This window comes from Engraulis encrasicolus, unplaced genomic scaffold (genome assembly GCF_034702125.1).
Source record: "Engraulis encrasicolus isolate BLACKSEA-1 unplaced genomic scaffold, IST_EnEncr_1.0 scaffold_63_np1212, whole genome shotgun sequence".
NCBI lineage: Eukaryota > Metazoa > Chordata > Actinopteri > Clupeiformes > Engraulidae > Engraulis > Engraulis encrasicolus.
This window is the reverse complement of record NW_026945961.1, coordinates 275470-300000: the sequence shown is the minus strand read 5'-3', so window position 1 is coordinate 300000 and position 24531 is coordinate 275470. Positions and strand designations below refer to the sequence as shown.

Sequence of the window (24531 nt, the reverse complement as noted above, 5' to 3'; positions counted from 1 at the left end):
CATTTTGTGTAGCAGATACGGATTTTGACATCAAACTACGGCGCTGTCACTTCAAAATACGGGAAAAACCAATAGCAAAGTGTGTTCACGGGCCCTTATACATTTCTCTGTAGACTTGCAACCAGACAGAGCCGTAGATATGGCTCTGCTTGCAACTGTCTCGCGCTGGCCTTCCTATTGGCTAGGAACGTCTGGGGGAAAATTTTTGACCAATCAGAGCGCTAGTTTAGAGGTCTTTGATGAACGCTGCAGCATCTCTTCATTTGTTGTGCTGCGCTCCGCTCGAGTCGAGGTACCAGCTGCCGATAGTAAGTTTGCTTCGAAGACACACAAGCAGAGAGACTGGATAATTTACTCCTATAATCTGACACAAGTGTCCTCCTCCTGTCATCATATATTAGCCTATCCATCTTGGTACTGTCGCTGTAGTTTTACAAGTGAGCACCGTCAAAATCACCGTTTCAAAGGTAAATGGGCTTTGAGAAAGGTAGCCTCTATGGGAATAGTGAATTGCGTCCAGTTGCTAAATCCGTAAACTTATGAAAATAAATTTAAGGCCGAGGTCTGTCGTCCTTAACATAATGGTTCACCCAATGTTTCACCGTATTTGACGTGGTTGTTGGTGGTTTTTTTTAATATATATTGGACCGAAAAGAGATTACTTCCGAATGAGAAAATGTGGTCGACTGCTGACTGTATTACTGCGCTATAAATTAGCAGATTAGCAGCGAACTAAATTTGGTTTCCCTTTGCGTTGGATGATTTTAACTGGGGAACATAAAGTGATGATTCTAACGGTTGTGCTCGGAGTGCATCCATAATCTACCATGCCACCGTATAAAGACATAGGAATACTGGAGTCGTGGCCCACTCGGTGAACAGGTGTAACAGGTCTTGTGCGTCATACCAAATATGCATGACTCCACGACTAGAACTATCCGTAATCACGTATGGCAATCTATTAATAAAATATATTCTCCTATCATCATGTATGTGCCGAACAGTGAACAATAGCCAACTCATGGCGGCAAATGAGGGCAGATGGGCCTATTATGTAGAGAAGTAAAAAAAGAAGCGTGCCGTGCATGCCCCAAAAGTTACGGTGGAAGTTCCAAGAGCAATGGCCATTAGCCCTCGTCCCACAGTAGAGCCACTACATGACGCATTTTGTACTGAATGAATGCAAGTGTGATTTTGATGTTAGCCCCCAAGGTAATAATATTAACCTGATATTATCCTAGCCTAGATAGCACCTGTCTTTATCTTTTTCTCTACAATCTGCTGATACTTCTTCGCAGTAGGTGACATCACCATTTATTAAGAGTGTACCGTTACACCGGTGTGACGGGAATGTTCGGGCAGTGAAAGTTCTATAGAATTCTGGGCGTCATTCAATAAAATATGGAACAGTAGAATCTTGCATTGTTATAGAACGCAGTAGGTGACATCACCATTTATTCATATTGGGGGAGATGAAGTAAGAATCATTGCAATTCAACTTTTTGTTCATAAAAATATTTGTTCATATATAATCAAATCATGCATTTCCCTACCTTCTACAGCCAAAAACATAATCAGCAAATGCTTCAATTTCATACTGTGATGGGGCAACCATGCGCCGTCACTGTAGCCAGGTGCTGCTAAATGGTAAAGACTCCATGAACATTCAGAGTTGCTCTAAGGAGAATTGTTTGCTTGCATGCCATTTACTTAATATGTTTTGTGTCTTCGGTTGAGCATTATACTTTGTACATTTCATTCATCAAACGTTTCAGTCATTACTCTCCTGTAGTTGAGTGTGCACATTTAAAATCCAACGCTGCAGTGAGTTTGTAAAATGCTATAGCTTCATCATCCATTGTTTCAACCCTTACAGTTTAAAAGCATTCAATCATTCTTTTTGGTTGCAGTTGAAATAATCACACAGGTCCTTCTTTATTTGTAATGTTGAGTTTATTTAGATTTAAGTAAAACGGTTTAAAAAGATTTCTTGAAGAGCAAACGTTTTAACTTACCAAGCACATGGTGAGTTCCTCATTGTCTAAAAGAGTCTTAAGTGCTCTGGGTTCGTTTAAATGTCCTGTCAACCTCCGGTTTCCAGGAAGTGGACCGGATGAATGTTTTAACATAGTTAGGCTGAAGGTTTTGTGTTTGCTTAGTCAAACCATAGCAGGTGTATTTTCTACTGAATTTGTATTTATATCATGTTTAAATGATTATGTTTAGAAGCTGTTTAAAGCATTTATGGTGCCTATCACCTTTGACACCCCTGTAGTAGTTGTGCAGATTGGTATGTTCCAATTAAGGTCATGTGACCAGGGTGTTCAAATGGGTGAGTGTTTCATTTGGCCAGGAGAGCTGCTGATGGAGAGACATGAGTCTCTGAGCTCCAAGGCGAACATTGACAGCAATGTGATTTTGCTAGTTTGCTATTTGACTGTATCTAGTCATTTTATCTTTGCTTTGGTTATCATACCGTCTTTGTTTGTTTGTTCATATTTTTCTTCAGTTCTTTTGTTTGTAGTTTAGTTATCATTTACCTTTATTTTGATTTCTGCCTCTGAGGCCTTCCTTGGGTTCTACAAAATAAAAAACCCATCATCTACAACTCCTTGTCTTTGACTTCCTGGGTGTACCATCCGCTCTAAAGACTGCCGGGCGACGTTACCCTCAACAGGGCTCCAGACTAACTTTTTGCACTGGTTGCACTGGTGCGCCTAAAAAAATTTTTTAGGTGCACCAGCACAAAATTTAGGTGCACCCAAATGTTTTCACCACCCCATACACACACGCACCTCAGCTTTAAAAAATAATAATTAAAAATAATAACAATAGCAATAAAAATAGCAACAATAATAGAATAATAATAATAATTATTATTATTATTATTCTATTATTGTTGCTATATTTTAAAAGACCTGGAGCCTTTCATGTGCTATAGGCTAGTCTTCCAAATGTGCTCCTTATAAAAGACATGACAGTAGGCTAACTAACTAACACATCTTGGCTACAAGCAGTTTGGCTGGTAGAAAAGACCAAATTAGTAGCCTTTTAGTCAGTAGTGTTTGACTAGTAAGATAAACATACCAGCTTTTTCTGCAATAAGGCTATGCACACAGCACAAGCACAGAGTTACAATATGAAGATAGATAGATGGATGGATAGATTTTTTTAACAAACCCTGCTAAAAATGTCATGATTTTTAAAATCATTAGACACAAATAGCCTAGCCTATGTTTACAGTGGAATCTGAGGTGAATTGGGTTTTGTCTATTTCCCCGTTTTTGAGCGCTCTCCCTCTGCATAATGATTGTGGTATCTTAGCAAGCGCTACGAACAGACACGACAGCACTAGTGCGCTCGCTCGCTCACTCTGTCTCTATATCTCTCTCTGTCGTGCTGTCTCGAGGTGCATGAACGATGCCTTGCCGACCGATAGGCAGTATGTAGCCTGCCCTAGTCGCTATCAAAAAACTCTCACAGAAGTCCCGACAGACTAGCGCATCACCTTGTTTAGCCAGCTCTGCACGCGGCTGAAACGGGCAATTATCCGCACCCGTCTGCGTTTTTGTGCGGATGTTTAATATCCGCTCAAGCCATTTAGTTTTCCCCCGTGATTGTGACTCTCGTGTTTACATGATTGTAACTCTCTCGTCTGTTGCAAAACTCGCCTGGTTGAGAACACAAAACTCGCTGGCACATGTGAACTCGGATAGTTGAGCGAAGTCGAACATTCTATTCTGAAACGTCGTGCTGCCTGTGAACGAGGAAGGGGGAGAAAGCTACCGGTAGTTCAGCGGAGTTGACCGCATCGACACGTTTTATTGTGTGATTATGGGTCACTACTGTAGAATGACCATTCATTTTATGTTCATTAAAACGGTTGTTTGGTAATTGATTTTGTTCTACTGATGGTTGGTCGCACCGGTGCGCCTAAAAATATTTTTTAGGCGCACCATTGAGAAAAATGGGCGCATATGCGACCAAATTGGTCGCACTCTGGAGCCCTGCACACACACATTCTCGATTCCAGCTCCTTAACACCCCCCAAGTGACCAAATGCTCTGTTTGGCTGGTACAGGGTAACTTACTAGCCACTTACTAGCCAGACTGGCGGTATGTTTGACTAGTAAGATTAACAGCCATATCAATAACGTTAATTTAGAGGCCTGAATTCCAGCACTCTATATCATAGCATTTTATTGGTGTTATGGTGTGAAACAAAAAAAAAAACATCTTCCATGAAAGTGAAGAGCAAGATAATCTGGTGAAATTAACTATTTGCCAGATACACGGGTTGTTAAGCTAAAATGCATTGAAATGCAGGAAATTGCATCTAAGAAAAACATTTTTTTTCTGGGGGAGGACCCCTACACCCCCTGCCTGAATGAAGTGTCCCATATTTTCGTAGGTGTAGGGCAGACTATGCAAAACAAAGTAGCCTCTCAGATGGGCCCGTCGGCGGCCCATGGTATCGCACTGCGTTGACCACATTTTCTCGCTTGGAGGTATTTGTTGCGCCGTGAATTGCCGCGCCACGATAAATTGCTACTCAAAAAAAATGTCAAGGTTGGCAGGTATGTGTACACTATAAAGGCTTCTTTGGGGCAGAAATCCTCACGTTTGACATTCGAATAATACACTTTCTCATTAAAGGGGGTGGGATCATCAAACACATAGTACTTATATGACCCTCATGTGTGCAGTGATGGACATGTATTCATATTCTTGTTTGTCACCTCATATGCTCTCCTTGATATAGTTCACCATTCAAGTAAATCAAGTAAAAAAAAAAAAAAAAGATTGTGTCCCTTTATTGTGTATCCCACGACTTGCGAATCATGTGTCCACACACACACACACACACACACACACACACACACACACACACACACACACACACACACACACACACACACACACACACACACACACACACTGCGACTCCTGTGTCCTCATGTGTCCTCTGTGGTCTTCTGTGTTTTGCAGCCGGGGGCGAGTCTGGAGCAAACCCATATATTTGTCCTGGCGCACATCCTGCGGCGGCCCATCATCGTCTACGCAGTCAAGTACTACAAGAGCTTCCGCGGCGAGACGCTCGGATACACGCGCTTCCAAGGTGAGGAGCACTCACACACACACACACACACACACACACACACACACACACACACACACGCCACCATTACCACCACAAACACCAGACAGACAGACAGACAGACGAGACGCTCGGATACACGCGCTTCCAAGGTGAGGAGCACACACACACACACACACACCAGACAGACAGACAGACAGACAGACAGGAACTATTCAGCTAGACTGGGTTGGTTCTGGAACTATGTATGGAATAGCGGCCGACGAGGTGTCCCGATATCAAGGGAAATAATGGACGAGGCGGAGCGTTCTAAACATTTCGCTTCGCCAAGTCCATTTTCCCTTGATATCAGGACACCTCGAAGGCCGCTATTCCGCTTATCACTCGGTTACCAGCATTTAAGTATTAGTTTATTAATATGTTGATCTAAGGCTTTGTGAGAAAGTAGATTGACCACTGCGCTTGGTACGTTGCTATGGGCACCACTTCCTAATCTAGTGAGACACGCCTCTATCGGAGACATGTAAAGACGCGCGCAGAATGGTTTCTTCCTAGGTGTGTACCTGCCGTTGCTATGGGAACAGTGTTAACGTCTGGTTTCTTCCTAGGTGTGTACCTGCCGTTGCTATGGGAACAGTACTGACGTCTGGTTTCTTCCTAGGTGTGTACCTGCCGTTGCTATGGGAACAGTGCTAACGTCTGGTTACTTCCTAGGTGTGTACCTGCCGTTGCTATGGGAATAGTGCTAACGTCTGGTTTCTTCCTAGGTGTGTACCTGCCGTTGCTATGGGAACAGAGCTTCTGCTGGAAGAGCCCTATTGCTCTGGGCTACACGCGCGGCCACTTCTCCGCTCTGGTCGCCATGGAGAACGACGGCTTCGACAATCGCGGCGCGGGCGCCAACCTCAACACTGACGACGACGTCACCGTGACCTTCCTGCCGCTGGTGGACAACGACAGGAAGCTGCTACACATCCATTTCCTGTCCGCTCAAGAGGTGAGACACAGAACCATCCCAAAACTACGTCATCCGCACCAGGGCTCTGAATGAACTTTTATCATCAGCAGCCAAAATGGCTTGTAGATGTTGATCTTACTAGCCAAACACACACTCACTAATGGATATAAGTGGCTAGTAACTGGCTGCACTTTCACCAGCATTTGGCTGTTTGGCAGATTCTAATTTAGAGCCCTTATTAGCACTCCAAACTACATTGTTACACTAATTAGCCTGCAAACCACCTTAACACTCCAAACTACATTGTTACACGAATAGCCTGCAAACCACCTTAACACTCCAAACTACATTGTTACACGAATAGCCTGCAAACCACCTTAACACTCCAAACTACATTGTTACACTAATTAGCCTGCAATCCACCTTAACACTCCAAACTACATTGTTACACTAATTAGCCTGCAAACCACCTTAACACTCCATCATCAGTAGCCAGGCCGCGCCCTCCTAGTGATGCAACTTCCATTTCCTGTCCGCTGAAGAGGTGAGACGCAGACCACTGCAAAACTGTCTATTGGCCCACTGATGCCTGATGTGGCGTTGCGCAACACTGCCCCCTGGGGCCTGGAGCTGCATTACGCAACATTCAGGCTCATGAGATTTGAGACAACTTTATTAGAAATCTCTGTTTGTTTGAGATGAATGAACACATTCTAATGAAAGATTGATGGTCTTAGTGTTAAAATGCAACTTAGTGCATATTTGTATGTGCTTCAGAAGCTGAGATATTTAGGTTTTTATAGGCTGAGGGCAGCTTTTCTTAAAAAATAAATAAATAGCAGACATCCCGTCGTCTAAAACTACGTTCTGTGAGATGTTTACCTCACAGCGTGCACACTTCTAATACCAGCCTACTGAACTTCAGAAGCATAAGACGGCCGTGCAGAGGCTCAGGAATGTGGAAGCAAATGTAAACCCATACACGGCCAGAAAAAAATGACCTAAAGTTTATGAACACAGAATAAAAGCAACCTGTCCTATGCTACGGAGACCTCCCATATGAAAAGATGTGCAATGAAAAGGATTTAATTTAATGCTAGCCAGTGTGCCTTGTGACTTTTTTTGCATGGTGCGTGTTCATACTGTAAGTTATTTCTCCCGTAAAAACGGCTTCTCACGAGGAGAAGGCATGAAGCTTCCCACATGGAAATAGTCATTAAAAAAAAAAAAAGGCCTACATTTTTTTAATCGGTCGATAGCCGAATGCCGTCAGCACAAGAAACAAATCCTTGACAACTCCTTGGCCAAGGACTGGAGTTACTTTAAATGATTGACCAATTTTCTAATGTCTAATCTACTGTAAAAACTGCCGACAGAAAAGCCATGTTGATTTTTTTTTACGTGCGTGGGTGGGGATAGATGTTTGCACATGCCGGTAAATCCTAACACAGGGCAACATTTAGCCTAGTGGAACTAGCTCCGCACGCCTCGAACCACGTCTGTGGAGATTCTATAATCGCCCCTGTTTTGGCCCTGTTTGAGCTGATGATGGGTGTGTGTGGGTGGAGTTAGGGCTGCACAATTAATCGAAAAATAATCAAAATCGTGATAACACAGTGAAATCGAACTCGTGATTTTAATCGTGATTTAATCGTGGTAATAGTGACCTGCTTTTGAGAGCGTCCTTGAACCCAGAACATACTGACAGGCTGGTGTTTCTGGCCTGAAATCTGTCCACTTAAGTTTCATGCTATTGCCTTTACATAATTATTACAATTCATTTTATTTTGCTCATCCCGTATGTAATTCATTCTTGGTTATATTTCATCTTGTTATAATTTTCAAAAAAATCTGCAGAAATCAATAATCGTGATTAATAATTGTGATTATGATTTTGACCAAAATCATCGTGATTATGACTTTTTCCATAATCGTGCAGCCCTGGGTGGAGTAAATGCAAAAAGAAAACCGAAGCCACGCCCCAGCAGAGCGCAGCCCCGTTCTAACAGGGCGAGTCGAAAAGGCCGGGGCTATAGAATACAATACTTACCTGTGTGTGTGCGTGTGCGTGTGTGTGTGTGTGTGTGCGTGCGTGTGCGTGCGTGTGTGTGCGTGTGTGTGTGTGTGTGTGTGTGTGTGTGTGCGTGCGTGTGTGTGTGTGTGTGTGTGTCTAGATGGGGAACGAGGAGCAGCAGGAGAGGTTTCTGCGCTCGTGGCTCGACTGCTGTGTGACGGAGGGCGGCGTGCTGGTGGCCATGCAGAAGAGTTGCCGGCGGCGACACCACCCGCTCGTCACCCAGATGCTGGAGAAGTGGCTAGACGGCTACCGGCAGCTCCGCCCCTGCGGAACACTCTCCGACGGGGAGGAGGAGGAGGAGGACGAGGACGAATGAGGAGGAGGAGAGGATGGAGGAAGAGGACGATGACGAGGAGGAGGACGAGGACGAATGAGGAGGAGGAGGAGGAGGAGGACGAGGACGAATGAGGAGGAGGAGGACGAGGACGAGGATGAATGAGGAGGAGGAGGAGGAAGAGGAAGAGGACATATGAGGAGGACGAGCATTCAGACTGCACCAACATGCATGCAGTACACACTCCAGTTAATACAAACTCGGATCCTAACGATTGGCATACGTGACGTGTGTGGCCCGATTGGCATACGTGACGTGTGTGGCCCGATTGGCATACGTGTGTGGCCCGATCACCCTTCTGGGAATAACAGAATCTGTTTTGGAACAGTACATGGAACCCCCTTCCTAAACCCCCCCGCCCCTTCCTAAAACCCCCGCCCCCCCGGTGCAAACAGCCCCGACTCGACCGGACCACACGACTGAGGACAAAAAAAAAAACAGGATTCTAGTTTGAGGAAATGTTAAACTGTATAGAAATGAATCAGCATATATAAATATGTATATTCTCCCCTTCTCTTCCCTTGTTCCTCAAATGTGTAAGATTCTCTTCATCAAGAATGCATGTGGTGTCAGGAGGATGGACTACAATGCTACCAGCAGAGAGGAGAGAAAACAACAGCTCTTTAAAGAAGACACTGTGTAATATTCGCTAACACTTCACTTGACGCCGGTGTCATCAGCATGTCATTACAGTGTCATAATGGTGTCGTGGCACAGTTATGCATGTGTCATAAACATTACCCAAGGTTGTCTTTGCCATAACCGAATGTCACTTAAGGCCAACAGTCATAAAATGTTTATGACATGGATATAATGTTTATGACTTAACTGTCATGACACTATTATGACACTGTAATGACATGCTTATGACACCGGCGTCAAGTAAAGTGTTACTCAATATTCAGAGCAAGATCTCTTTAAAGGGGCACTGTGTGATATTCTTAGCAAGAGGTCTTTAAAGGAGACACATTATGGGCACTTAAAAAGCACATTTTCTCCCTTAATGATGATGCTGATTTCTCTCCTGTGGAGGTTCAGGTTGGCCTCTAGAACTAAAGCAGAGTGCTTACATTGAAATAAAATAACAGAAGACTTTATTCATCCCACACAGTTTTTACAGCCATTTTGGAAGGTATATATATATATATATAGGCCTGTTGTGAAGACGTTCCCGTTGACGAGATTGACGGCCACTCGTGCACTAAGCGGCTCCTCGTCTGGGACACAGCGTATGAATAAAAAGCCGGGGTGGCAACGACACGACACCATCCCTTTTTACTTGCTTTTCTTCAAGGGTTTTGTTTGTTTCTGTTGTTTACCACTGTTGCAAGCCTTCTAAAAGATTTTTGTTGACTGTATTTATTTGTTTGTTTAGAGAGTGCTGGCATCAGAGAAACATGTAACTTTACCTTTTTTTTCCCCCGTTTGACTCCTGTTGTTGATTTCTTTTTTCCCCTCCCCCGTTTGTGATTCTGTTAATTCAGTCTTGACAAATGTTTATGTTGCACAAAAATACATACTCTTGCTGTGAGAAAAAAACAAAAAACAACTGTACATGTTTACTGACATTTTGAGCAAGGTGTTCTCTAGTACCTCATAATGTGACGTTATGACCTGGTGCTCCCTCGTGTGGCCACAGAGGGAACTGACACCAAATGCATTGAGCTTCTGCAGAGTGCATTAACATTAAATTACAAACACTTCTATCCTCCTGGAACCTCTCATTTCTCATTATTACTATTATCGTTATTATTATTATTATTAATAATAATATTATCATTATTAATATTATTATTATTATTATATCATCACTTCTATCCTACTGGCACTGCTCATTATTAAAATTATTATTATTATTATTATTATTATTACTTTTATCCTACTGTAATCTTTTATCCTACTGTACTTTACTCCTACTGTTTCTGTATTTTTCACATAGTCTACAGTAACTGTGCTTACGTTTAGCAGGTCCTGCTCAGTGACTATTTCTTCATCTCAGCAAAATTACCGGTAACTTGAAGACCCAATTGGTGTAAACGCCTAACAGCCCCTGGGGGCCACAGGGCCCCTGTTGAGAAACACTGTAGTAGTGTGTGAGCAGGATGGGGCCAGTAGGTGAGGAGGAAGAAAGCGGAGCTGGAGGACAGGTAGCCTAGTGTGTAGTCTTTTCTCCCATTGAAACACATTATAAAAAATGGCCATTGAACTACAAAAATGGAGGTTTGTAGTTGGATTAAAGGTACACCGTGTTATTATTATTATTTTTTGTAGTTTATTTCCAGAATTCATGCTGCCCATTCACACATGTTACCTTTGTCACCACCACCAAACTCTAAGTATTCAATATGAGTTTGGAAATTACACTTTTCGTACATGAAGAGGGGGAAATCCATGGTCCGCCATTTTGAATTTCCAGAAATACAGATTTTTAGCTGCAAAACTTACCGTACTTTGGTTATACTAGTAAATACTGGTTTATTATTTAATAAATATTCCTGAAATTGGTATATATGGTATGGTATATAAATTTGGTAATATGCAGCACCGTTTCAATGAGCAGCATAGTTGCAGTGAGCTCCCCCTTCTGGCCACAATGAGCAGCATAGTTGCAGTGAGCTCCCCCTTCTGGCCACAATGAGCAGCATAGTTGCAGTGAGCTCCCCCTTCTGGCCACAATGAGCAGCATAGTTGCAGTGAGCTCCCCCTTCTGGCCACAATGAGCATAGGGCTGGGTATTGATTGACAATTTTCGGTTCCGGTTCCATTTCCGGTTCCTTCGTTTCGGTTCCGGTACCAGAACTGTTCCATTTTCGGTTCCTAGAAACCCTGAATTAAACCTGCAGTTACCCAAAGTGGCCAGTAGATGGCGTAACGGGTCTGTAAATCATGAGTTTCCCTGCCTGCCACAAGGCGACGCTCATCCTGACTTAAGCAATGGTGGTTAAAGGCATTTAATTCTAGGCCTACAGCATTCATGATTAATTGCATGCTGCAAGTTGTCCTCTCAGCATGGCTTGGCAAGTATAATAGGCTAAACGGTTTTGATACTGATAAATGTACTCATGTCTGATTAAAATTGTTCTGCTGTACGGTGCAACTTCACTTCTGGTACCAATCCTATGTCAACCGTGCCTGACATGATTTTTTAATGTTGCCTACGCTACCCAGTCTGTCGACAGCTGGGGCTTTTCTACTAGGTTCTGCAGAACCGTTCTAACTCAACTAGGCTTCATAAATATCCATGAAACTTGACGGGGACTCGATGGTGCTATCTCGCACGCATTTCCATACAGGGACTAGAACTGGGCCGTATGATCAGCTGCTGCAAGTAGCCGCGACAACACTGCTTTCACGCCATGGTGAATCTAAGCTAAAGAGTCCTAAACGATATATAGGCCTAAATATATATATATAACCAGCGATCTCCTTCTCCTACAGACATGTGTTAGGGCTTGTTCGAAAGCTGCGAATCTTAGCTTTTTACAGTTTTTTACGGAACGTTTTTATGTTCTTTCATTCAAAAGTTATTGAACTGTAAGCGGCAGCTGTTGCAAGTGAAAAATAGCGCTTTCCAACCATTTTTTTTTATCTCGTAATTTTTTTTCCTAACAGCCAGCGATCTCCTTAACCTAGACATACAGACATGTGTTAGGGCTTGTTCGAAAGCTGAGATTCTTAGCTTTTTACATTTTTTTACGGAACGTTTTTATGTTCTTTCAATCCACAGTTATTTAACCTTAAGCGGCCGCTACTTCAAGTAAAATGGCGTTATTCTCCAGCCGGATAGAGAGGAAATCTTTTTTTGTCGCTGTGTTCTTTGTTCCCTCGAATTAAACCGACGGTCTAAATAGGCTACATTTGTACGTCCCCAACACAAGACCAGTTCTTTCTAAGTTAGCTCTTTTCACGGTGTTGCCGTTGTAAAGATGCTGCAACTCTCTGCACGCAAGTTAATCGAATGCAAGAGCAGGTGTTTGAACAGGTTGGATGTATTGCCATTCTTGCATGATAGCCTAGTTTATCGCAGATATTGCAGCGCGCTCCTTCCTTATCTACTTTCCTGAAATATAGCCACGCTTTCGACGGCATGTTTTTGTTTCTCAATAGTACAATCAGCTGGTTGAAAATCAGCTGTCTTATCAATCGTTTAAATGAGGTGCGAAACGGGAAGAGGAGGAGCGTGGTCAGTTTGTGACACTTATGATTGGCTGAAATGGCAGTGTACTTAAACACACATTTGATGGCTCTGACAGTCAGACTTCAGGAACCGAAACGTGGAACCGACAGACAAGGCACGTTTCGATGCCAAGTAGAACCGTAGCTTTTAATTCGGTTCCATCAAAGAATTGAATTTCGGTACCCAGTCCTAAATGAGCAGCATAGTTGCAGTGAGCTCCCCCTTCTGGCCACAATGAGCAGCATAGTTGCGGGAGGGAACCCAGCGGCTGTGAACCGCTGTGAAAAACAGATCAATCTAGACTGCTTGGTTGTGTCATACGAGTCGAAACAAAGCTTTTTAAGCCACTTTTCTCACGTTTTTTTGACAGAGCGCAGGCGCCGTAGTTCCATAACGGCATGAGAGAAACGACTTTTCATAACTGAGCATGCGCAACATTTCGCGTGCGCCGATGCAGCCAGATGATTGGATCAATGGCAACGCAGCTCAGCAGGCACATTGGCTCTTTTAGCAGAAAGGCGGGAGATGTGCGGGGTAGACGCCATATTTGCGTTACGAATCTTTACCCTTAATTTCTATGGACGTCTACAGAACTGACCTATCTCCTCTTCCCAATAAAATCTCTGGTACAGGTGCTAATATACAGGGGTTGGACAAAATAATGGAAAACATTCTTTTCATTTTAATGTGGGAAGTTTAACGGGTCAAGTGGACCAGCCTGTTGGCCAATCTTCATTCGTTGCACATTACACCAGAAAGGTGAAATGTGAAGGTTCAATTAGCAGAGTAAAGGGCTCTGCATACTTCACGTGCGCACTTTGTCGCGAGTGGCGCGAGAACCATTAATGACGTCATCACTTGCGACAGACTATTCATACTTCAAAAGCGCCTTGCTCGCATTGTCGGAAGTGCCCTCTGCTGTTCATGAGAGAAACGGCAGTATTTTTCGCAACTCGCAGCGTGAGTTCTACTGATGTATAAAATAGAAAGCCAAACACGGCTGCTGTAGGGCTACTGAACGTCTGACTTGTGACTTACCACATTGAAACATATATTTTTTGTTGTAGCCTACATTGCCAGATAATTCCAAGACCATGTGAGAGCATTGTTCTGGCGGCAGAATTTATAAATAGATCGCCGAACACAACGTGCTTCTGAACAAAGTAAACAATTGTTTCACTGAACAACATTTAAGAGAGAAGACAAAATAACTCTCTGACATTTTATTATCCTCAAAATGATGCAGGATCCATTCTGTAGTAGCCTACAGTAGTTGTAGCCTCTCTTCACAACTCCTGCTTTGTCTGCCTATCTGCGTGGTCGCTGGTGGCGCACGACAAGTTAGAAAAATCCTCGTGTGCACGACGTGGCGACACGCGCCGAATTTTGAGCTTACGACGGGGGGCGTGTCGAAATTTTAGGTCACGTGACGGCGCGCGCCATCGTCGTGAGTGAAGTATGAAGGAGACTGGTGTCACGGGGGTGACTTTGACAGGGAAGACAGAACGAAAAACTTTGGAATCGGTTCCCAGGGGAGCCCTTTTTAATAGGCACCGCGACATGTAAACACACGGCCCATCCGTTTACTGTGAATGAAATGGGCGTAATGATTACGTTAATTGCTACAGGTGGACAGCGGTTGCCTTGGGGAAATGTGATTGGTAAACGGGGAGGGGAAAATGTGTTTTATACGGAACGTTCAAGACTGATGGGAGGAGAGGCCGGGAGAGCAACGCTGGAAGACTGCCGGGCGAGAGGGCGAGCCATGGAGGAGCGACCGCTGTAGCCAGGAGCCGGCTGATGGAGGGGGTATTGCCGCGACCGGTATCCGGGTGGGGCCAGGCATGGATGAGACGGCACCGGTGCATCGCACGGACGGAATGAGCTCCGAGGAAGCGCGACGGCATATTGCCATGATCGATGGTCGCTGAATGGAGAACCCAGGGGGTGATGGACTACCCCACGAAGCTAAGTGCTGGTGCCTGGCCGCCACGGCCTTCCAGAAGTGAAGCCTCCCTCCCAGACGCCTAGCCGCTCCTGGCTCTCACCTCTGTCGCTCTCTCTCTCTCTCTCTCTCTCTCGCCCTGACTCGCTCTTTCTTCCTATCTCTCTCTCTCTCTCGGCCCAAGAGACTGCTTGCTGCACTACCAGCGATTGCTAGCTGCACTGCCAGACTCCTGCTACTGTGACCGCGGCTGCGTCGGTTGCTCCTGATTGACCTCACCGAGTGCTGTGCTGTGCTGTGCTTTGCCGTTCACCCTATCGTTTGCTGTGACTGGGATGCTGTGCGATTCACGTGTGTTACCCCAGCAGCCCCATGCTAGCCGAGTCTACAGTAGCCCTACCAAAGATCCTCTGTGCGCAGACCAACCAGTGACTTACGGTAATCCTTCCGCGCAAGTATCATTGCTGACTTTGGGGACCTTGAACTTTACATTGGGGTGGTGGGCCTGGAACGGGATTTTAGACATAGGACTCCTTTTTTATTTTAATATTCTTGTAGGTAAATAATAAATATTCTAAAACTGATTTCCTGTGTCCTTGCATATTTTGGTGTGTTTTGGTTTACTCCTCCAGATAATGGTAACCAAAGGGGGTGCCGCCTACAAACATGCACGCCCCCTACCTGTGACACTAGCACCACTCACGACTAGTATGAATCCCCCTTAAGAGCACAGTTTCCCTCAAAATGCTGCAATGCACATGTAGTAAGGTGGACCTTTAGATGTTAGTTTTCCCAAAATAATAATGAAACTGATACTTGTAATTGCACGACTACGCCACTGGGGGACTGCCACCCCAGAATATATTTTGATTCCAACCAATAAGGCACAACAGGTTCGGATAGAATGCACAAGAGACGTACCTTTGTTTAAAGGAATAACAATCTTTTCTTTATTAATACAATTTAAGTCAACAGTTAAAACCCTGCGCCGCTGGGATAAAAACAGTAATGCTGAAGAACGGGGTTGGCTGCCACAGGATTTTCACCGAGCCAGGCTAGCCGGGCAGGCTTAGAATAAAATAGTTCACCACTCGTGCACGAATCCAAGGGCCTATGGTAAACACCAATCACACACACACGCTCATAGGCTCACTACGCTATGTACGTGATTAAATGACAATAAGTGTGGATATCCACTACACACAGAATAAATCTGTATAATCACACTCAAACTACTAGTCTACTGTATGGCGCTGGCCCGACTAGAGCAGCCTACAGGCCTAGAACTGTGACAGCCAAACCCCGTAAAATAACAATGTGACAAGCGGAAGCGGCGGACAGGCAAAAGAAAATCAAACAAACAAACAGAAAGGCTAAAATATTTTGGCTATGGGCAAAACAGCGGTGAGCAGCTGCCGCAAGCAGTCTGCCCACAGAGACCCTCGACGTACTCTGAGGTGTCTCCACAACACTGAGAGGGGGGGAAGCCACAAGACTGGGGTTAGACGCCACGGGAACTCTGGCTCCTGAGAATGAACAATATATGTTTAAATACACAGCTCTAGCTGGTTGCAGTCATCTAGACAAAACTGTGATCACACATACCTTGCTGCACCAGTAGCAAAGGCACCGGGCATCATCAGCGAATACCGGCACACCGGGAAGGCTCCAAAGAGCCGGTCTAATTCATCTGATTTTATAAAACAATGGCATAGCCACCAATTACGGATTAGCCACTGAGCGGCTACCTGAGTCCCGTGACGTCATGGGGGTATGGGAACTGCTGAGGGACACACCTTACTGAACAGGCAGTGCGCCCTGTTACACACACAACATTATGGGTGACATGTATTAGTTCAAAAAGTAGAAATTCTTGGTGCGTATGTAACTGTTTTATCTGGTGCAATGTGCAATTAATGAAGATTGATTGACTGACAGGCTGGTCCACTTGACCACTCTAAAATGACAGGTGTTTCCATTATTGTGTCTAACCCCTGTAAGTATGTGAGTAAGGGGTTGAATAGTTTTGATGTTTCAGAGACATAAAGGGCATTTGTACTGTATATAACCAGAAATACTGTATTGCCCAAGCTGTCTGTAGCCTATGACAATGGCTGTTAGAGTCTAGCCTGTATCAGTCTATTAGTCTATAGCCCCATACGACTTCGTTGCTGTTGACCAATGTTGACGATGCACGTGAGCGAGAACTTGTTGTCACGATGTGGGTGTTATTAAATATAGCGCATTTAAAGTCGGTCACAAATATGAACGAGACGATGAGCTCGCACCAGTTTGCTCTACTAACACACCACGTGTGAGGAGTGGGGGGACAGGCAGTGAGGAGGAGTTGAAGTGGGGACCTGCGCAAACTTGTGGAGGGGTGTGAGTTCCTTGGAGTGCACATCAGCGACGACCTCTCTTGGACCACCAACACTACATCACTGGCGAAGAAGGCCCATCAGCGTCTCTACTTCTTGCGCAAACTAAAGAAGGCAAATGCTACACCCTCCATCATGACAACATTCTACAGAGGAAATGTAGCCTGCGTTAGTTCTGCCAGGAAGACTCAGATCACCTGTGCATTTCGCAGAGCCAATCAGCGGCTGCCATCTCCTTTATAGCGACATGTCTAACTCTCCCTTCTTGCTGGCTTTAGGCATGGCCGGTCCGAAATCTGCGCGCGCCAAAACGTTGTTTATTGCAGTTAAATGTTTCCTTTATCGTCGTTTCAGGAGCATCAATGGTTATTATCTCTCATCACTCCATTCACGCTGTTAATCGAAGGCTGTCGTGCCGTTTCGCTTCTTCTCGAGGCTTATTTCAAGTCAGTTTTAGGATCTCGCCATGTCTAGGAAGCTGGCTTCGGCGTCTTCATTACATGTCGGGGTTTCTCTGGTGCTACGTTTTTCTCTCTTTCACCGTGTGCTCTAGTCCTACTATCACATCGACATCTAATTCGGACGCCCGCAGGGACAGTAAGGTTGGCAGCGCGTGCTTTTTGTGATCACATGTGCCGTAAGTCAGCGAGGCGTGCCTCTCATCGTCGTTTAAAATGTGTTGCTTTCATCGTCGTTTAAAATGTATTGCTTTCATCAACCTAGGCTGCTATAGGTTCTCAGTTTATAGTCATGCAGTTTACTTCTCATGTCTCGTTTCCCGTTACCGCTGTTTTATCTCCTCTCTGACCGCTTAGTTTAACTTGTGGAGTGCTCCCCTTAATGTGTTACTGGTCGCGTTGCGACCCTTGCCGACTTAACATATTCCTAACTGGTTCATTTGGTTGTCCATTGACTGATCGTTCGTGCATTCGTCTGTAGCCTTCGTGGCGTGGTGGCAATGTGTTGTGCTTTACGGCGTGTTATGTGTAGCCTACTACAGTCGGCTCTCGCCTCTACTTTAGTCATGCAATTCTCCCACGAGGTTCTCGTTCCTAAGGATCGGTTCGTCATCTCTATGGGAGTGGCTCAATTGTCGACCTGCTACATTTTGCATAATCCGTTTAATTATCTGTTTCCGGTGACGTTGCCCATGCTGTGCATCATTTGGCTTCACACTCGCGTACGTGCAGGGTTTTTTGGAGTAGTGCTGGTGGAGTTCTTCGCTGGCGCAGTGGCATTAAGCCTACCTGATTAATGATGTGAACCAACCGGCTATATCTTTGTTATTTCTAGGCTATTTATTGTCTTGACTTTGATTCATTGACCTTTTAGTTTGGCTATACCGTATTTCATATTAATGTTTGTGCTTTCGTGTTTTACTGTTGCTTTTGTACCGCGGTTGATAGGCCTACATGGCCCTCAGTCCTTCTATTTAGGCCTTGCCGTTGCCGCCTTGGTCAACTGCCTTCGTTGTTTCACGCTTGAAAATACTTTGGCATAACTTGAGGTCTGGATTTATGCGGTTATTGATGTGGGTACTCTGGTTTCTAGGTAAATGACTTAAAATATTCGTAGTTGTGAATGTAGCACGCACCGCTTTTCGCTCATGATTCAGAGACTTTGTGCTGTGATTTCGCATGCTAGCACCGACGCTTCTCTCACTCTGTTTGGCATGCTAATTAGCTTTGTCCATTGCCGGGACTCAGTGTGAATAACCACACATCAAAACGATACGTTGATAATTGCCATGCTCTTTCGTTCTAGGTTAACTACTGGCGAATGCACGCTGCATGTTCCAAGTACACGGCTGTCGGGATTATCGCATCTGCGAGAGCGTCTGTCTCCCTTTGTCCATTATTTTCCTTCTGTTTCGAACGTATGTTTACCTACTATTTCACTGCTCCCACGAGGCACAATCACTGCTTCCTTCGTAGGCACGCGCACGCTGCGCCGACTAAGAGTATCACGCACTGCTCTTTGTGAGAGCGTCCGTCTGCCTCGTCCGTCAATTTCTCTCAGCTCCGTTCGTCTGTGCGTTTAGTCTTTTCCTGCCCCCGCGTGGCGCATTCGTGTGATTGCTCCTCATAATGGAGCCCGCGCCTCGCTGGTGCGTTACTCACTCATGCTCAAGTGGCCCCAGCTGTAGCAATATACACTGCAATCGGGTGCTACTTTACAACTCACAAGTACTCAAGCGGTCTTTACCACACGTTAGTTACGGCCGTCAGTTATCTTATTTCACGGTTTCGAAATGTGGCCCATGCAAATTCTAATCGAATGGCCCATGCTATAGGTTATTACAAGTGTGCCACTCTCTGTGAGGGCTCTTGCTTTGCGTCTCATGTACTGCCCTCCGTGAGGGCGCCCTATAAAAGTGCATAAGTGCCCAAGCTGCAACCACTGGTGGTGGTGTCGGGGATTTCCATGTCCACTTCTTCATGTGGCCGCAGGGTCCTGCCTGTTCCTGCCCATGGTTTTTCAGTGTTTCATGTTTGTCTCATTTATTTGTCCTCCTCATATGCTGTAGGTGGGTTCCAGTCGTCGCCTACGGTGGGTCATGCGTCTCCTCTTCTCCTTGTTCTCTCTTTTGGGGGTAAGTTGCGTTATTTTCTCAGGATTTCAATCTCCATCGGCAGTATTAAAATCCGGCATGCCCTCTTTAGTTTTGGGGGTTAAAGGTCCAGTTCCTGCTGCACGGCTACGGCAGGCTCTACTGGATCCGCCAGCGCAAGACCCGGGCTGATGATTGGACCTCCGCCAAATACTGTCTACTTATGCCAATTCCATTGTCAACTACGTTAACATTCAATCGCTAAATACGAATTCCTCTCTCTGTCTACTTATGCCAATTCCATTGTCAACTACGTTAACATTAAATCGTTAAATACGAATTCCTCTCTCTGAGTCTTAATGGCTGAAATGTAGCCTGCGTTAGTTCTGCCAGGAAGACTCAGATCACCTGTGCATTTCGCAGAGCCAATCAGCGGCTGCCATCTCCTTTATAGCGACATGTCTAACTCTCCCTTCTTGCTGGCTTTAGGCATGGCCGGTCCGAAATCTCCTCCTCCATCCCCACCGCCACCAGTTGGGTCCAGTCTTCCTGTCCGGGGGGTTAAAGGTCCAGTTCCTGCTGCACGGCTACGGCAGGCTCTACTGGATCCGCCAGCGCAAGACCCGGGCTGATGATTGGACCTCCGCCAAATACTGTCTACTTATGCCAATTCCATTGTCAACTACGTTAACATTCAATCGCTAAATACGAATTCCTCTCTCTGTCTACTTATGCCAATTCCATTGTCAACTACGTTAACATTAAATCGTTAAATACGAATTCCTCTCTCTGAGTCTTAATGGCTGAACCATAGAGAGCGTCGTGTCCAGCTGCATCACAGTGTGGGGAGGAAGCTGCACGGAGAAAAACAGGAAGATACTCCAGCGTGTTGTGAACACAGCGAAGAAGATCATTGGAGTACCACTCCCCTCCCTGCAGGACATTTACACCGCACGCCTCACCCGGAAAGCACTGATGATCATCAAAGACACAAGCCACCCTGCACACAAACTGTTCAGCCTCCTGCCCTCTGGAAAGAGGTACAGGCGCCTCCGTTCCCGTACCACCAGGCTTGCAAGCAGCACGATGCATCAAGCAATCAAGATACTGAACACTCAACCCACTCTCCCTCCACTGTCAGCCTCTAGCCAGCCAGGCCACTGACAACCCTCCCCCCCTCATCCCCACCACCATATCTGCGACTGAACATTCCACCTGCACTACTACATCTGTGACTGAACTTTCAACCTGCACTAACTCAAAACATACACATGCACACACACATACATACACACACACACACACACACACACACACACACACACACACACACACACACACACACACACACACACACAAGCACACCGCACTTTCTGCACTAAACCCAAACATACACACACTGACACACAACTCATACTCACACACACACACACACACACACACACACACACACACACACACACACACACACACACACACATACACAGACACAGACACACAGACACACACACAGACGCACACCGCACTTTCTACCTGCACTAAACACACACACACACATACTGCTGCTGGTGTATTTGATAAACCTATTTTAATTATTTATTTTCTTCAAATGCTACTATTACTATGTCAGAACGCTATAAAGGACTTTTAGAAAAAGCACAACAAAATACCTCCTCTTAATGTATGTTCTCTACAAGTCTTCTGTTGTCCAGTCTTGCACTTTAAATGTCTGTATGAGCACTGTCTATGTCCATACTGTCTTAAGGGCCGTACACACACGTCGCTGCTAGTTACTCGCTCAGCGGATGAAGTCAATAGAATGTCTACGTGTTCCAGCGAGTCTCGCTGGCGAGTAGGTGAGGAGAGTACAAGCGATGCGATGTGGGCGGGTTCCAAGATAAACTTATTTTATCTTCGAGCGACGCGAGTTAAGCGAGTAACCAATTGGAATGCAGAATACAGATTATTGACAGGTGACGTTGCCCCTGTGGTGTTCTGACCACCCAATTTCTGCACGCCATACGCTTTGGTTAAAAGTGTTGTGGAAAATACACGTGTGTACACCATCAAAGGCTCATATGCATGGTTGTGCACAGCACACGATCAATGTTAAACAGCGTAGGCCTACATTTTGTTTCGTACGGACGTTATTGGCGCGGACAGCGGGAACCATGACAACCAGTAAACAAAATCACCCAGAGCGAGTGGCAAGTAGGCGAGTGAGCAAGTAGCGAGTAAATAGCAGCGACGTGTGTGTACGGCCCTTTATGTCCATGTATGAGTACTGTCTATGTCCATACTGTCTATGTCCTTACCTAGATTAGTCTATGTCTGCATGGGAGAGCAAGAAACGCAATTTCAAATTCTTTGTATGACCAGTGCATGTAAAGAAATTGACAATAAAACTTGACTTGAAATCTAACTGTCATGCAGCATTTTCATCCAGGGTGCATTGCTGTCTAAATGCGCATGCATGCGTTGACAACATCTCGATCGCACCTTATTATACGCAGAAACCTGGTATTCAATTGCTGCCAGCTGTTTCTGAGTTCAAGTAGGCTCTTACTACATTACCCATGATGCCACACATTAACACTACATTACCCATGATGCCACACATCAACACATCTCCTACTGGCTGGAAGAATGAAAGCGAAACATCTGGAGCAAAATGCGGAACTAAGAAGTCCGCGCCAACAGTTGTTTCAGTTGAGCTCATGAATCTTACAATTTATAGAAAACCACGACGTAGACTTTAACTTTGCACCGCCAGCTTTTTCCTGCAGAAAAGGGATTATTGTGTCATGATTAAGTCATGTACTATTATTGCGCATGCGCCAACACATTGTTAGACTGTAACTTCGAATGACATGCGCATGCAGGATAGGGTTTTGACAGTTAATAGCCCCATACGACTTTGTTGCTGTCGATCAACATTGACGAAGGGCGTGAGCGAGAACTTGTTGTCACGATATGGGTGTTATTAAATACAGCGCATTTACAGTCGGCCACAAATATGAACGAGACGATGAGCTCGCACCGGTTTGCTCTACTAACACACCACGTGTGAGGAGTGGGGGGACAGGCAGTGAGGAGGAGCTGAAGTGGGGACCTGCGCAAACTTGTGTGGAGGTGTGAGACAAGACCCAAATACACACGTGAGTGAGTTGTTGACCAACCAGTTCATGGGCGTGTGACCTCGGAGGCAGTCCACAGACGAGCGTTGAAGGGGATAAGTAACTGCAGAGGTTGCAAGATCTGACTGCAGTCGCTTTCATCCCGCAATAGTTTGACACCATGTGACATGTCACCTCGTCGACGCAACATCACTGAAATTTCGAAGTTTGACAGGAAATCTAACCGTCATGCAGCATTTTCATCCAGGGTGCATTGCTGTCTAAATGCGCATGCATGCGTTGTTGACGACAACTCGATCGCACCTAGTGTTACAGTTGCGATAGGAGTCGGCTGTGTGTTTTGGTCTCGCCAAATAAACCTCCAAGAGGTTTCATCGTTCATCTATCCAAGGAAAATACTACAAGGTGTCAGAAGTAAAAGTCGAACATGGCGAAGTTTCAACCACCCGAAAGTTTGGATTTCACTCATCCGGAAAAGCGGCCAGAGTGGCGACAAAGGTTTCAGCGATACCGGCTAGCAACGAAGATGAACTACGAATGTGGTGCCTTGCAGGTGAGCACTTTGCTATACGCCCTGGGAAGAGAGGCTGAACAAGTGTTTAATACATTCGTTTTCGAAGAGGATGAAGATGAGGATGATTATGAGACCTTGTTGGGAAAACTTAACTCATATTTCGTGCCGAAAGTCAATGTTATTCACGAGCGAGCCCGTTTCTACATAAGTGGGCAGAAGCAGGGGGAATCGGCTGAGGAATACATAAGGACATTGTACGAGTTGACGGAAACATGTCAGTTTGGGAGTGTTAAGACCGAAAACCTCCGTGACAAGTTGGTCATAGGGATATTAGACAAAGAGCTGTCCGAAAAACTGCAACTGACAGCCGACCTAACGCTTGATATGGCCGTTGAGATGGTACGCAATCGGAGCAAATCAAGGGTCAAGTTAGCCAGCAGGCTAAAGCTAGCTCTACCGAGGCTAGCTATCTGAGCGAACTTGCTAGGAACAGTAGGCAGGCTCGAGCACCGAACTCCCAGTCCGGCTCGAGAGGGAGGCAGCAGACCAACCGCTCCCAACCGCCGAAAATGTGTTTCAGATGCGGAAAGGAACACCATTTTTCACAGGGCCAATGTAAAGCGATAAACGCGACGTGCCGTAACTGTCAAAAAGTGGGGCATTTCGCTGCAGTGTGTCGGTCAACAAAAGTAAACGAGTTGGTCAACATCAGGACAGCAGACTATGGGGCAGAGTACGAGGCAAGTGAGCACTTTCTGGGGGAAATACAAATACAATACGTTGCCGATCCCACCTCCCCATGGACAGTAAAGCTAAAAGTTCACCAGACACAAGTACTGTTTAAAATCGACACAGGGGCCGACACCACCTTAATATCAGAACAGACTTTCCATCGACTGAAGCACCCACCAGCGTTAGCTAGGAACAACACAACTCTCCAGAGCCCGGGGGGCAGGCTGCATTGTCTGGGGAGGTTCGACGCCACTGTCAAGCACTCGGGGCAGCTGTGCGTAATGTGGCTGTGGCAATGGGGCTGGTGAAGAGGCAAAGTGAAGTGTCAGAGCTAATCTGTGATGTGACAGCTTCTGAAAATGCAGCGCACCACGCCTGGCCAGTATCCCCATCGAAGCTGGAGAGGATCAAGCAGGAGACAAGCATGGACTACGAACTGCAGGTGGTCAGCAGCCTGGTGGCACAAGGCTGGCCAGCCCACGTGAGTAGTGTTCCGATCCAAGCCAAAGCTTACCACCAGTGGAGAAACGGCTTCTCTGTCTCAAAAGGGCTGGTGCTGTATGGTGACCGCATCGTCATCCCGCACAGCATGAGACAGGACATCATCAACCGTCTGCACGATGGGCACCA

At 45.5% G+C, this 24531-nt stretch overlaps 2 protein-coding genes across 3 annotated transcripts in view; both read left to right on the top strand.

Moving 5' to 3' along the window:
- Positions 1-8822, top strand: part of zranb1a (zinc finger, RAN-binding domain containing 1a) — a 33965-nt gene extending 25143 nt beyond the window's left edge. For both annotated transcript variants that reach the window (XM_063193893.1, XM_063193892.1), the window contains 3 exons: positions 4990-5119; positions 5866-6095; positions 8231-8822. In XM_063193893.1, the coding sequence (XP_063049963.1) occupies positions 4990-5119; positions 5866-6095; positions 8231-8449 (579 nt within the window). In that variant the 3' untranslated portion in view covers positions 8450-8822. The remainder of the gene's footprint in view (positions 1-4989; positions 5120-5865; positions 6096-8230) is intronic.
- Positions 8823-17135: 8313 nt separating this feature from the next.
- On the top strand, positions 17136-20304 carry LOC134444632 (proline-rich protein 12-like). The gene is made up of 3 exons (XM_063193884.1): positions 17136-17332; positions 19495-19560; positions 20008-20304. Exons 1-3 carry the CDS (start codon positions 17215-17217, stop codon positions 20148-20150), a joined length of 327 nt encoding a protein of 108 aa, XP_063049954.1. The 5' UTR covers positions 17136-17214; the 3' UTR covers positions 20151-20304.
- Positions 20305-24531: the final 4227 nt, after the last annotated feature.

Excerpts from the sequence above, each read along its gene's own strand:
- LOC134444632 (XM_063193884.1), top strand. The coding sequence starts at position 17,215 with ATGTCTAACTCTCCCTTCTTGCTGGCTTTAGGCATGGCCGGTCCGAAA. Across the intron at positions 17,333-19,494 it reads TCGTTTCAGGAGCATCAATG|GTGGGTTCCAGTCGTCGCCT; the intron begins GTTATTATCTCT and ends CATATGCTGTAG. Across the intron at positions 19,561-20,007 it reads CCTTGTTCTCTCTTTTGGGG|GCATGGCCGGTCCGAAATCT; the intron begins GTAAGTTGCGTT and ends TGCTGGCTTTAG.